This window comes from Rhipicephalus sanguineus, chromosome 6, assembly GCF_013339695.2.
Source record: "Rhipicephalus sanguineus isolate Rsan-2018 chromosome 6, BIME_Rsan_1.4, whole genome shotgun sequence".
Lineage (NCBI taxonomy): Eukaryota > Metazoa > Arthropoda > Arachnida > Ixodida > Ixodidae > Rhipicephalus > Rhipicephalus sanguineus.
In genome coordinates, this window is record NC_051181.1 from 2,815,574 (window position 1) to 2,831,254 (window position 15,681).

The following is a 15,681-nucleotide window of genomic DNA, read 5'->3' on the forward strand; positions in this document are numbered from 1 at the left end:
TAACCGCCCATTACCAACAATTCTCTCAATAAGAAAGCTCGCAGTACTTTTCTCTTTGGCTGTTCACTTCCGTACCTTATAATAAGTCGTCGTCCTTTACGCACCTATAAAGAATTCATTTCGTATCATGCGATTTGTGGCGTTTAGCGAGCCGTGCACGTTGTCTTGCCTTTCTCTCGTATCCGAGTCGAAGCATTGGAAGGGGGTTTCGATCACTGCGCTTGCCACCAACAAAAAGGGCAGAACACACGCGTGAAGATGAAGAAGGGACAAACCCTTTACTATTCACCACGGCGGTCCACTGTCGCTTCAAATCGGAATCCGTAGGAAACCTAGGCAACAAATAGGTGTTGCAAGCGCACTCCTCTTGTGCGACATTGTGCGTGCCGCACAGCTGTTTTCTTGCAGCATTGCGTTTCTTTTGGTTGTAGGTACAACCATAGACAACGCAGTGATGCCCCGTTGAAAAAGCGTTCTTAAAGGACATTCTAAAATGCCTCTGTAAGCTCAAAAAGTCGCTTGCATCTGACAGGCACAACGTTAACTAAACGGAAGCAAGCCTTCAGCAACAACCCAGACGGCGGCTACCCTTCTACTCTCGTCACCAGGTGGCAAATATCACTTCCCAGTTCGCTGGTTCGAGGTTGCCGGTGAAAAACGTCTATATCAACTGAAATTTTTTATTAAAGAAACGTCTTTATATACGCAGGGCTAAAGCTGCGCTCCTGCGCACAGTTAACCGCGACATACATCGTCGCAAAAATTGCGAACTTAAAAGATTAGAAATGGTTCCCACGTGTCAGTCCTTTTTGCTGCCTATCCGAAGTCCAGAAGTGCTACTTCGCTGTCTTGGAGGGTGATAGACGGCCGGCTAATGCACTTGTCTTCGTTCCTTTTCGCGTGGAAAGCTTCCATTGTTTCTCTGCATAGGGTATCCTTGCGTTTGTTCATAACAGTGGCTTGGTCGAACCAAGCCACTGTTATGAACAAAACTTCCTTGGCGTTATTGTCTGTTAGTTCTCATTGATATTGTGTCTAACAAAGAAAACGAGCCCTTAAGAATCATCTTCTTTCCTTGGTCGAACAGGGGATGACATGCGCTGTCCCCGCAATTTCTGCAATGCGCCGCCAAATGAGAGCACGCAGTGACTCCTTTCAAGTTGTACTTGTGCTCGCTGAACCTTTTGTTGAGACACCGCCCTGTCTGTCATATGTACATTTGTCCACATGAAATAGGTATCTTGTAAAGCAGCGCGCTTGCGGACTAAACTTCTGTTCATGTTTTACCGTGCATGTTGACTGGTACCGTGCATGCTGACTGGTGAACAGAAGTGACTGGTGAACCACCGCGCTTGCGCAGTTGACAAACCCCATGAATAAAAAAATTCAGTTGATATATTCAGCGCTGAGTCCTGTCGTATGTTTGTCTTAGATTTTTGCCTGGTTCTTGTTGCGCAGTAACATAATGATACCACCATTCGGCTACATAGAAATGAATGTTTGGTGTTGAGCACTAAGTTGGCGTTACGAATTGCTATTACCTTTAAAAAAATGTCATTTTTCATTATGAGGCAACTTGCTAAAGTCCCAACGTCAGTTTTCTTGAGGGTTTGTTGCAAATTCCGTATATTTTGTATTTTCTATTTAGGTTCTACAGCAAAGAGGACCCCACTGCGAAGCCATGCACCGCCACCTGCCGGAAAAACTTCATATGCAAGCAACGCACATCCAAGTCGGCCGACTTCAACGCTTGTCAATAGCACCTAGTTATGCATCTAAGAAGTATTTGTGTAACCACATGCTAATTCAATGTCTTGTCTTGTAAATGTGTACTATGTGAGCCTAGCTTGCTTTGGGCGAGTACAACCATAAATATAGCATGAAATTTATCTGACTGCTAACGGCAACGAATAGCACCCACAGACATCGATACTCGCAGCATTGCTGTCATCTGAACCATTGCTGCGTGAATTGTGTTTCAAGGAATTCTATGGCGCTAGAAAGAGCAAAAGGGCCGAAAATGTCCGCAACAGAGGTGGTTGGTGTCAACCGTGCTTTCAATTCCTTTTTTTCAGCTTTCATGTATTCTGCTACACCGTTTATTGTAATAAGGGAGACGCAACGACGCTGTCGACAGATGCACAGCTTCAACATTGCTGCAGTGGAGAGAATAACTGCAACTTCCGAACAACCAAGATCGACCTCCCTCTCCGTCCTTTGCGCTGCGGCAGCAAGTTGTATTTCGAGATCGCTCGAATCTTGCTGCTACCTAGGGAACGTGCTCTTTTTTTCGGTCACATTTACTAAGCGATCGGCTTGAAGCAGGCTATATGTTTTGTCGGCATGCCCACGAGATGTGTGACCAACATAATTCACCCGAATGTTGAAAATTATTTCACGAGTTTCGTCGTAATTAAATTTTGGAGGATGATATCTCACCAGCGTTGCATATGAAAGCGCCCTATGCAACTCAAATGTCTAAGCAGTTATCCCTTGCGTAATACCGCAAGTGTGGCAGACGGCGCTCTATACCTAAGCACGCGGAGATGAGTTCTGCTGTATCTGTGTTTGCACGCGCACCCTCTTACGCGATGAATACCAACTACTTTCTTTCCAATTATTCTTTGGACATACATAGGCGAGCCGCGACAAAAAATTCCGGCATATTGCACGCATTGTGGGAATCGCTTTTACGCAATCAGCGAATAGCGGCCCATGGCAGGAATTTTCGCTTTGAGCTAAGCTTTACTACTATCGATACCCCTTTGAGTAAGTTAAGCAGTTGTGCGCATACTGTCGGCGTGTCAGGCCTGTCGACTATACTGGCGTGTAAATAGTCCTGGCGTGTAAACATGGTCCAACGTAATAACGTCGGCACTTACGTTAGAGCAGAGATGCAAGTTTTATCGCGAACAAGTGCATGCTATGGTCCGATGATGCGCACGCCGACGAATAAATAGTCCTGGCGTAAATATGCCAAATATGCCAGCGAACTAGCGTTCATCGGCGTTTTCGAGCAACGCTTGATTGCGCAGTCAATATTGTCATGTGGTCGTGACGTTGATCAAGGCAGCAGTCGGGGTGTTCAACGCGAATTTGTGCCTGGAAAATGAAGGAGTCAAAGTACAAGCAATTCAAGCTGAACACTTATAGCGGCGAGATGACTGATAGCCGATACACTGATAGACATTACACTGATTGCCTTCGAGTGATCTGCCAAGTGGTAAGGCGTGTCGATATTTATACATGTGGTGTCGAAGATTCAAGCATTATCGCTGGTGGGTGCGCAAATTCCAAAATATGCTCTAACGTTTGCGTTGTGCGCGTTATCTTATCGGAAGGTTCTAAAATAATCTGAAAGATTCCCAATCATTCGAACGTGGTCAGCGCAAGGCAGTCGTTACACGTGTCATCATCATCGGCCTGATTACGCCCGCTGCAGGGCAAAGTCGTCTCCCACGTTCCGCCAATCAACACGGTGTTGTGCTTGCTGCTGCCACGTTATACCCGCGAACTTCTTAATCTGATCTGCCCACCTAACATTCCGTCTCCGCCTCGCGCGTTTTCCTTCTCTTGGAATCCACTCAGTTAATTTTAACGACCAGCGGTTACCTTGCCTAAGCGCTACACTCTAAACAGAAAAACGCCCAGATGGGAGTTTTTGGCTTGTCCTCTAGAACACTCCCATCTGTACATCTTTCTATGCCCTCAGAAAGGGCGTAAAAAAATAACTCCCATAAGAGGGCGTGTATAGAGTGTACGTTGGGCATAAATGTTACTCCCTTTGTGTCTGAATAGAATATTTCCACGAGAGACAAAGGGGGTTATGTCGTTCTCATTAGGGAGGTTTTTCGGTGTAATAATGGTGGCATATAACTCCCTTAGATGGGCATTTATAGGGCTTACGTCGGGCGTATGTTTTACTCCCTTTGTGCACCAATAAAATATTTTGCGAGGCACAATGGGGGGTTTTATCGTTCTTATTAGGGAGCATTTAAGGCGTAATGCAGTCGTTTCTAGGGGGGGAAATGGGAGTTTTTGTTATTAAGCGAGCACGTTTTTGTTTTGTTTTTTCTTAAGTTTGGGAGTGAATTCGGTGCTTTTAGGGTGCTTTAGTTTACTCCTCTGGGGAGTGCTTGCGGTAGTAAACGGGAGTAACCTTTGCTGCATAACTCCCTCTAGAGCTTCTATGCCATTTCTAAATTGCCAAAATACAGTCTCGCGAAAACTGAAGCCATGCTAGCATTCTTGCAAAACTGTATCTCGACAATTTAGACATTAATAAAAGCTTTGGGGGGAGGGGGGCTTTTCAGCAGAAGTGGCGACGCAGAACTTCCGAAAGGGTTCCTGCTTGCGCCGTTGGAGAAGACACACACCAAGCATTGACAAAAATATTTATTGTAGGTAAATGTCCAATAGCATATATAATACAAGTCTAGTGTTGAATTTCCGGCAGTGAGCACTTCTGCGGACAGAAACATACAAAATGCAGGTATTGTATAGCAGTGCCTTAAGTAAATGATAAGCCTATATAAATGCAAAAGAAGGTGGCCCTATCAGATATCACACATTCAAAACAGCTAATTGCGCAGTACTATGTGTAAAGAGAGAGAGAGAGAAGAGGGAGAAAGGAAAGACAGGGAGGTTAACCAGAAGCAGTTTCCGGTTTGCTACCCTGCACGTGGGAAGGGGAAAGGGGATGTAAAAGAATGAAAGAGAAGAAGAAGAGTTTGTGACGACAGCACGCGACAAAATACAACGACAACAAAACGAAACAAAACAAAACGAAGTCATAACCGCAGTCCAAGTACTACACAGCACCATTTTCTTCCAGCAGTCACAGTTTGACATTGAGTCCGGTTGCGTGGAGAAACCTCAACAACGCCCTCAGAGCGGCTTGCGCTGAAGACCGGGTAGGCCAGGGCCCTAGGATTTTGTTCTCCGTGAGAGGTTGTCCAGCTGGCCTAATGCGGCTGAGAGGGCCGTTCTTTCGGAGCTGAAGCGGGTGCACTCACAGAGAAGGTGCGCGACTGTTTCGCTGCACCCGCAGACTTCACACGACGGGCTCTCAGCCATTCCAATAATATACGAATAGGCATTTGAGAAGGCCACTCCAAGCCATAGACGGACCAGCAGGGTAGCGTCACGTCGTGATAAGGTGGACGGGATGCGTAATTCAAGATCAGGGTCCAAGGCATGCAGCCGTGCACTTGTAAATGTAGATGATGACTTCCACAAGTCCAACGTTATGCGACGAGCTAGCATACGAAGTAGCACTTTCACACATGACTAGAGATCTGTGCTGCCAACTAAATTTAACAGCAATTTTCACGGCTGCAATTATTCTGTTCACCATGACTTAGCACAGTGAAATAAATCATGGATACCTTAAAAATATATTGAGACAGGTCAACTGATCACATTTGTTTCATGACAAAAAGACTGACAAACTTGTAAACATGGATACCTTAAATATAACCTATAATATATGGCTACCACATATACCATACACAAACAATACAAATGCAAATAAGGTACCTGTAGTCACCATTTTATCACTCATGATGTCACAACATTCAAAAGTGACTAGGCTTTCTCACTGAATACTCAAGACCTGGGTGGCCCATCTAAAAATTGCAATGGTGGATAAAACATTTTAGAGCAAGTAGCCAACCTGCGAGGCCATGGGCACATTGTTGACATCACAAAATGAAAATTATTTTTATAAATGCTGCCAGGCATGGTTTAATAATAAAAAAAATTTTAAGAAAGGGAAAATAGACAATCACCCATTTGTAGCCTGAAGCGACAAGGAAATCCATATGGATTTCTCAGAAAGAAAAGCTTTTTAGTTGCCGAAAAATTCGTTCTTTTCTGGGGTCCCAGACCCCGGACCAGGAAAAATTTTTCAGCAACTAAAAAGCTATGAGTTCTGTGGAATCCCGCAAGGTGGAGGAAAGGTTAAGAAAGAGAAAACAGATAACCACCCGTTTGTAGCACGAAGCCACAAGGCAATCCATATGGATTTAGCTGAAAGAAAAGCTTCCTCGTTGCCGAAAAATTCGTCCTGGTCCGGGACCCCGAACTAGGACGAATTTTTCGGCAACGAAGAAGCTTTTTTTTCCCTAAGAAAGCTGCATGAATTTTCTTGTGGCTTCAAGCTACAAACAGGTGGTTGTCTATTTTCCCTTTCTTAATCTTTCCTCCACCTTGCGGGATACCACAGAACTTGTTTGCAATATTGCAATAAAAAAATGTACACATTGGTTGTACAAGTGCATGCCGTATTCCACATGCGACACATGGCCAAGGTTTAGAAAAAAAAAAACCTTGCACAAAAAAATGCAATATTAACATTTGTCTGTCATACTTTTTTTTCACCTCTTCTCAAGGCACAGAAGTCCAAAATGCCAGCTTGCACAACGTACTTGAAGAAAACTACAAAACTACAATTGTGAAACTAAATTAATGTTACTCATTAAAAAAAATTTATAAGTTCCAGAGCTTTGACACTCGGCTTCATGCGTGAAAGGTGTAGGAACGCGTGCTCAAAGAATGTGAGCATTTTGTGTGCCTTTTTTTGGGTATTCCACATGAAATACCCAAAACGATGCAAACAGGCACGCCATTCCTGCAAGAAGTGATGGCACACTCAAAACGGGCTCCCCGTCAATGTGTAGAGTAAGTCCTTTCTCCACAAGGCAAGGTGTGAGCAGGGCTTGTTCCTATGATTGAAGAAAAAAAAAGAATGCTGTTAAGCGTAATGTAACTTTTAGTGTCGATAATGCTGAACCAAACAAAAAAATATTCCTTAGAACTATGCAGAAGAACAGCCTGTTCTGATAAGGTCAGCGAGGCATGAGGGGTGATCCTTTCTAGTTTTCTGCCACTTCATCTGCTTCCCCAAAGTTGAGAATAACGTAACTGAGCATCATGAAGCCACTCTTCATTTCATGGACCACACTTCTTTGGAAAAAGAGTTCAAACTCTGAAAGTAGCTGGCAAAAAAAGATAAGAAAGATCGTTCCCAAAGTATTTCCAAGTAATTGCACAGCTAATGACACTTATTGAAGCTGATATGCCAGACAGAACAAGGGTTGAGGTCTATTTGTTACAACCATAAGAACAAAAACAGTGCAGTGAGAGAAAGGAAAATGAATGTGCACAAAAAAGGACTTGCTACAGGTGAGATACACGCACAATCTACTGCAGCAGCCATCCTTTAGTTTCCTTGGGATATATGTTCAATTAACTCTGGGAATGTCATCCTGTGCCAGTGAGGGCCAAGGAAGCAGGCAAATATCTATTAAATACAAAGCATTTCTCAGCAAACCAAATGCACTTTAACTGCTTCTTTCTGCTTATCTATCTATTAAGCCGCGTATGCCAGGGCGCTCTCGTGGTCATCTCCTTACCGTGGCACATACCGAAATTAGCATATGAAACCGTGAGTATATGACAGACACGATTCACAGCTCAGCTGATGTCTTGAGTGAATGAACAGCACCAAAGAACAAGGACAAACAAAAGAAGCTAAAAATGGCACAGGTTCTCATTTGGCTCTTCATTGTCGCAAAAGTGCTTGTAATCCATGTTTAGATAGGACAGAAATTTTGCATCGCCACAGGGATCAGCACATGCGAGAAATCATGGAAGCCTTTTACATGTCACTGGAAGGTCACAAGTGCATCAGCCAACCTTCGGTAGCCTTATCACAGGCAGATGTGTCATATCTCAGGAATAGTTTGCCTCATGTTCATGCATAATCAGCCACTTGGATATCTTTTGTTACTTTTGTTACCTTGTGCATTCATGATGATTGTTTATAATCCTTCTCCAGTTGCTAATTTATTCCGTTCATTGCAGAATAACGCTTTTAGTTGTGAGTTAGCACCGTTGTCTGTCGTTTCTTTCATTCGTCCTTGTTCTTTCGCACTGTTTATTCGTTCAAGATGGAAGTGCACTAACTTGGCCAGTTAAATGTTCTGATGTCACAGCTGATGTCCCGAATAATGTGATGACTGGTCAACTACAGTAAAAGCACGTTAATTCAAACTCAAAGGGGACTATAAAGCTGTTCCAACTAAGCGGAGTTCGAATTAGCGTGCGGGCACTAGATTGAACAGATATCGTGCCACACCGTGTGGAGAGAACCCAGAGAAGCCACCTCTGGACTCCTTCCCGCAAATTAGGCGATATTACACATTTGTGGCAGGTAATTTCGTAAGTTAAGTTCATGCTCAAACAACCAACGGAATTTATTGATCAGTCAGTGATATGCCAGAAACAAGCAGGGACTTGCATTCACGTGAGCAGTGAGCCTTAATGCCAAAATATACGAAGCTATTTGTGCTCCAAAACACATTCTTTACATGGCACAGTTAACACAATCAAAATTTAAGGTCTTTCTTTCTTAGTTTACTTATAGAACAATATTGAAATTGTCCAAGGGGACACGGCTAAAGGCAAACACTGCCTGACTGGGCCATGCCACCCATACAGCAGTAGCAGCAGACAGACGACATTTGCAACCATAAAATCATACATGCAAATCAATCACTACACTTGTTTTACAGATGAAAGTAATGAGTAATTTGGGTGATCATTCTGGGCCGATTTCTGTGAGGAGGAACGAAAGCCAGAGGGCTCCCAGTTTGAATTCACCATTGTAGATACCAACGCGTTCGAATTATCGGGAGTTTTCCCCGATAGAAATACATAGGGCTGTGCCGGGACCAGGGCGTCAGTTCAAATTAGCAGTAAGTTCGAATGAACCAAGTTTGAATTAACAAGCTTTTACTGTACCTCATTAAACTCTTTCCACCAGCAACATGTGGCACATGCACGCATACCACAGCCTGTGGTATCACAGGTGATACACTGTCTTTACTAGCGACAGTGAGAATAGGCTTTGGAAATGTTAACATGATAGTGCTAAAGAGAAAACCATGTGCCGGCATTCAAGGCTTGAGCCAGAATCAAACCCAGGCATTCTGCACAGCATTTAAGTATTCTACCAGAGACACCAGTGCTCCAAGCTCTTTTGGAAAAAGACGCTGCAGAAGCATCATGTCAGGGCAATGCTAATTATGGTTGCAGTGCCTGCGATCCACTTTTAAACAGCGTCGTAACCATTACATATGTACTCCTGCGACTCGGCAAGGTACGGTCAAGCATTGCTCAAATATGCCAGTCATCACAACGCAGTGTGGACTTCATTGCAATGAAAGTGACATCTACGTTGTAACATGAGTGACAATGTTACATAGAACCATGAGCTCACATTATTCTTGTCATTACCGATGAATCAGTACTTTTCATACACTCATGTCTTCCAATGCCAATTTTAGTGTCTACCAAGGAGACATGATCACAAGAGTACCACGACATAGGGGGGTGGGTAGATAGATAGGCAGATGAAACAGTCAAAGTGCCTGTGGTTCGCGAAGAAATACGTTGCATTTAAAATAGCGCACAGAAAGAAAACATGCTGCAAGTGGAAGCTGCATCCACCACACAAACATGTAGTACACGCCAAGCAGGTGAATAATAGGAACTGGGCTCAGGTCGCGCATGCATCAGCTTTTTTTTATATACTTTCATTTCACTATTAATTATTGTACTTAACTATCAATCATACATAATCGTGTAACCATGATTCGCTTGGATTCACTGACTGCATTTTCACAGTTGCAAATAAACGTTCAAGCTCCTGGTCTCCTCCTTGCTTATTATATATTCAATCGTCAAAGTTGGCAGTATTAATGCCAAATGAGGATTCATCCTTGGTATTATTGACAGGAGGATAGCAATAAAGTAAACTGGAGAACCTGAACGCGGTGGATATTTCAGTAAAGCACAACACGAATTTGAACAATGTGCATTTGGCTGCTACTTGCAGAAAGCTGCCTTTTCATCCAGTTTGACTGCACTTTAGCTTATTTCAAATGACAGTTTCCTAATCCCTTCTTTGGCATCATTGTTTTTGCCTTGCATGAACAGCCAATAAATATATCAGCCAGTATTTTAAGGAGTTGAAGATATCCCACATTTACAAGACAAATGAAGTTGTATGAATATTTGGACTTATCCACATTGCTGCACTGACTGAAGCACATGTCTTGGTGATTGGATGAACGCTAGGTACTCTATTTCCTAAACCATGATTCTGTGTTTTACTAATGCGTTGCAGTATCGGTCGATTGTTGTGCTCTGGTCTACATCCTTTATCACTGTTGAGAAGGTTTGACCCAGTACTCATCCCGAAGTACCATTCAGTTTTCATATCAGATTTCATCACTGCAGCCAAAACAATGTTATCCTGTGATAAAAATGACACTGCAATTACTGCCTGAGATACACAGGAGCCACTAAAACAGACAAACAAAAAAGAAAGCAAAGGGTCTTGCTCGAACTTACCAATGCCTCAGTTCCAAGAAATGGAAACAGTAAAAGAGCATCCGACAGGGTGAGGCTGCGAAGCTCTTTATGCCTGTCCAGTGCTGTTGCCCGCAACCTTGGCCTTCCTGTTGCTTCATCGTGGCAGGCTGCATTATTCTGGAGCCTTTCGTTATGAATTTGCAAGGACTCAACGGTTTCTCCATATGTAGTAAGATGGCTGCAGTCCTGAAATGCAAGAAAAATAAAATGAAATGGTGCAGTGCAACTACAAGAATGCAGACAATCACTCATCCAAAAATTCCGCAGGTCCCACGCATTACGGGAATCTGTTTCATGCGAAGCAGACAGCAAGCAGCTGTCTATGCTGCATTTTTTCGGCTTTGTGTGAAGCATTACGAGGTGGACTGCCACGTTTTCGTAAATAAAGTAGTTGTGTGCAAATCGTGCTCTTACTGGGCAGGCTGACTACATTGACGTTTAATGGGCCTGAGGTAAAGTCAGCACTTATGTTAGAGCAAGGACCTCGGTTTTATTGAAACGAAGCGCACGCCACGGTGCGACTCACATTTCGCATTGCTCGACCCCGGAGCAATACCCTTACAAATGCTACGTGTGATATTCACAACATCGCACGCTACGATGTGACACTGCGAATATGATACGTAACATTCTTTAGTGTATTCTCCGCATGCAAATTCGGCACTCAGCAGCTTTGGACTTTATTGCGCGCGCAAAGCCACAAAACTCAAACAACGCAGAAGCTGTTGAATGCCAAGAGCTTTCAGCCGCAGTCCTCATGCTGGCATAAAACTTGATTGCTATGTCGCGATGAACAAACAATCAGTTGCCAAACATTTTACCAGAGAAAAAAGTACCGTCACATACGTGGTGGTGTTGGTGGTGGCGGCGGTACGTTATAAGGGAGGGGTGTAGAGCACACTTCAGCCTAATTAAACACTGGAGTCTTGTGCCAATGTGAATGCAGTCACAGGATGACTAATGCGGCTTTTACACTGCTCTTATGCAAAGAAATACAGGATGTACTTATTTATCAGAAAATGAAAGTGTATTAACGTAACAGGCATTTGTTTATTGTTTTCTTGATACTTTCAATAACATGGCACTCTGTTGTATTTTTTTTCATCTGATGATATCCAAATTGATGAGCCTTTATTGCACAATGTAACTAATTTATTTTTCCTGCATTTGTCACTTTAGTTATTTAAGAAATCTGCTGCCACACAGCACTAAATAATAGCGCAGCACGAGTGGTACGGCAGCTGCTACACCAAGATACCATCAGAAGATGTACGAAATATTTTTCAAAGCAACTCACAAAAAGACGGCACAATTTGTTGTTTGCCACTTCTTCAGATGGTGCCTGCATTTGCTTTGGCAGACAGCATTTCTTTTGAATTAGCATTTCCTCCGAGCAGTTTTGTAGCTTTTTTCCTGTGTTGTTGGAACTTGTTCCTCAGGGCCATCACCCATGATTCCTGTAATGTTTTAAACACATACATTAATAACAATCATTGAAAAATTCATCAGTGTTGCAGGTGTACACACGGAACTAACTACACAAATGATATAGCTGACGGCACCATTATAGCACCAAACTTGAACAGAACTAATGAACCAGACACCATGTAGGGCCCAGTATGCACGGTTTTATGTTGCTGAAAGAAACACTGAACAAAATTCCTTGCCCCCTAGATTCTCAGCCATACTGAAAGATTGGGTGCCGCATTCTGTAGCCACAACCTTCATTTCAGGCAGAAACTAATGGAAAAGAATGAATTGAATGAGTTTTTCACAAACTGTTCTGTGCAGCGGCCATGCTGTGAACTAGAGGAGGTGATGCTTAACGCCCCTGGCAATGGGAGTGCCAACTTTGCCAGCCGTTGCCTGCATCTCTCACCTGGCTCTGCTTTCACTATGGTTCCTAGAGCCCGTATGATCGGCACCGACAGCGAACAATGCTCTTGGTTGGAATAAAGGCCCGAACGGGTGTGGCACACCTCAGTGCCTTTGTGAAAGCCGTTGAGTGCGATGCAGATGAGAGGCGGAAAAAGGGAGGTAGCAGAACAGGAAAACATGCACCCTGCATTCGTAGGGAGGCATTTAATCTCGCAGCCGTCGATGTGCCCCTCTCACTCTGACGTGCAGCTGTCACGCACTGTTAATCCACCAAAACTACACCCAACTGTTTAAAATATGTGAAATAACCTGTTTATCTGAACACTAGCGCCTTTCAAGTGGTATTTTGTCATTTTTTACCTATTTTTGTTAAGCATTGCTTTAAGAGCTACATTGGGTTCATCACATATCAACTAGCTAGCCCACCTATCGTCCTTCATTTTCCTGCACTGAGTATGACTGTACCGCTATGACGAGCATTCTGAAATTTTCATCGCAAACGTATCATAAATTTGGAATGTCCACACGCAATTTTCACTAAAATGAGAGCGCACGTCACTTCTGTATCAACATAAATACAAATTTTGCTCTACATGTTACCGTAGATCCCACCTAAAGCATCAAAACAAAAAAATGGCAGCACCTACAAAAAAAAACAGGTTAAATCATAAACAGCAATTTGATCTGCAATTTGAAGGGTCCTTGTTTCAAGAATGTCTGTGGCAAACTGGTAAATGTGTGGTGGCGCTCCAGCTTATGACACTCCTGAAATGGTGAAGGCTATATCATTGTACTTGAAAAGCTGAGACAAAGAATTAGGTGGTCAACTGTCACTTAATGACGTAGCAAAACTTTATGCACGAGTGGATGCCTCATTGCTTGTAGACTGGCAGACAGATGTTGCAAAAATAGCAAAGCAGGCTGGCATAATGCAGGGCATATTCCCACCTAAAATTTATGAAAATTAAACTAAATGTTGCAGTTTGATGCGTCCAAACCGCAATATTATTATGTGGCACACCCAAATGGTGGGGAGTCCAGATTAATTTGAACCCCCTGGTGTTTTTTAACGTCTGTCTACATTGGTAGAGCATCGGGGCGCATTACACGAAGGCTACAGGTTCGGTCCCTGCCAGCGGCAAGTTGCCTTTTGTCCACTTTACTTTCTTTGCATCTACTATATTGCGTTACCACAATGCACTTAAAGCAGTACAGTTAACACCCCCTATACCTTCTTTGGCTTCATTATCTGCTGGTCTTTATCAAGGTTGAATCTGAGCAATGGCTTTTGCATTTTAACCCTTAATGAAATGTACCCACCACAGACGAGACACAAGTTCTGCATTCTCATTCATAACAATGGTACACATTCACCACAAAACTGCCCCAGCAGGCACGCCTTTTTTTCATTCTTAAAGGGACTGTCTACCGCTCGGAAAAAATTTTCTGATTGTGGTGAAAATGAGAATATCATTCGTCGCATCGGCAGCCACGAGGATGCTTTTGCCCCATAAAAGAGGAATTATATTTTTAATTTGATGTTGAAAGTCGTGAAAAAATGACCGCTAGCGTCACCCAACGGCGATGTGGTTCAATCTACTGGTATGACAAGAAATCCATGCAGGTAGACTCATTTTGCTTAAAAACAAACATGTATAACTTGAAATTGTATTTTACGCACTTGAGGCACCCTTCGGTTGCGTCAGAGAGTAATTTTTTGCTTTTTTTTTTCCCACGCATCCAAAAAGGCGCCTGGTGGCGCTGCTTGCGGCGCCATCTTCGATTTCGTCTGCTTCAACTCATGCGGTAGGCCATGCGGCTCTCTGCGCTGATCGTACTGTGCTGCTGTATTGTTGTTAGGATGTCTCACATGTGGTGCGCTGTGAAGGCGCGCATTTATTGATCGACTTGGCTTGGATTGCAGCAGCTGTGCTAAAATAAACGCATAGACTGCGATTACAGCAAAACAAGTGTTCTGTAATAGTATAATAAGGCTTCATTTACCGCTAGCGCACTGAAAACGCCTGTTACCATTAATTACAATAGTGTTCAGCGAAAATAAAGTAATCCTACAGAAATCACATGTGCTTTCGGTTTTAATTTTTACTGGCACTACAATCGTCATCGCGTCCACCAACCAGTGTTGTGGGCATGTTTCACGCCAATGAAAGAAGACCGAACGCAGATCGAAAAATTCTGTTTTAAAAATTTCTACTCACTTTCCAGAGAAACCGCTGCAAGGTCGGACACTTCAGATGGTACACTTTCTATTGCGGTACAAAACAGAAAAGTGATGAAGGACCGTAGACAGTCCCTTTAATGCAAACTTTGATTGCCCCTTATAACTGATCTGCACCAAAATAGCAGCTAGGGATAGACATGCCTCATTAGAAGAACCAGAGATCAACATCATGCTCAGCTCTTACATGACCAGAAAAATTTACAGCCACAATGTAAAATGGCAACTAGTAACTGCAGCTACAGTGTGGTAAGGTTTTGTGGCATTGCAAAGATTGAAAAAAAAATGTGCGATGTCCGATGCTCTTACCAGGCTGCAACCGACCCTATCTGCAAGGTGTGGATGAGCGGTGACCAATCTCTCAGCAGCTACCCGATAGAGCTGCCTGGACGGGTACCTGTACACGCAGTGAAATAACCCCAGTGAGAACTGAATAAATGTGAACCTTTATATTCTTGTGCATAAAAAATCTCAAGATAATGTGCCTTAGAAGAAAAACAAATCTTACAAAATCTCTATAAATGAACATTACAGATGCTAGCAAACTAAGGACAACAAAACAGTAAAAGAACAAAAACACTACAGACACATTCAGATTAACAGAATTAGCGCAGAAGCCCCTTGCTTATTGCTAAAAACAATCATTGAAGGCTTCATACAAGTCTTCTATAAAACAAGTTTGTCAGAGCAGCTTGTACGTATCTTTATTAAAGCATTATATGGCCTTTACGCAATAGAAATTATTTTCAGTGTGCATTTAAATGATCAATCTTCCAGAAGGTCGCTGGTTTGATCTCGGCCACGGCAATCGCTTTTCGGTAGAGGCGACATGGTAGAGGCCCGTGTACTGAGCGATGTCAGTGCGCGTTAAAGAACCCCAGGTGGTCGAAATTTCTGGAGCACCTCCACTACAGCGTCCCTCATAATCATATTGTGTTTTGGAACGTAAGAACCCCAGACAGGGCTCGTAGCCAGGGGGGGGGGGGGGGGGGGGGGGGGGGGGGGGGGGGGGGGGCTCCCGAAATTTTGATGACACATAGTGTTTTATCAAAAATAAATCATGAAATAGCCGTTTTTTCTCAAATAGTCAAGGGTTTCAGCAAGTGGGCCTCCCTCGAAAAATT

General features: G+C 43.3%; 1 protein-coding gene and 1 long non-coding RNA gene across 2 annotated transcripts in view; one reads left to right on the forward strand and one right to left on the reverse strand.

The window, feature by feature from the left end:
• The window catches only part of LOC119395570 (sphingomyelin phosphodiesterase), a 661,730-nt gene extending 659,833 nt beyond the window's left edge, over window positions 1-1,897 (forward strand). The window contains exon 12 of the mRNA XM_037662549.2: window positions 1,649-1,897. Coding sequence (XP_037518477.2) covers window positions 1,649-1,760 — 112 coding nt within the window. The 3' untranslated portion in view covers window positions 1,761-1,897. The remainder of the gene's footprint in view (window positions 1-1,648) is intronic.
• Window positions 1,898-6,218: 4,321 nt separating this feature from the next.
• Window positions 6,219-14,955, reverse strand: LOC119397751 (uncharacterized). The gene is made up of 4 exons (XR_005184563.2): window positions 14,867-14,955; window positions 11,738-11,897; window positions 10,420-10,626; window positions 6,219-6,725 (listed from the first exon to the last, which is right to left on the reverse strand). It is a non-coding gene; the product is annotated as an uncharacterized LOC119397751 (long non-coding RNA).
• Between the last annotated feature and the right edge of the window lie 726 nt (window positions 14,956-15,681).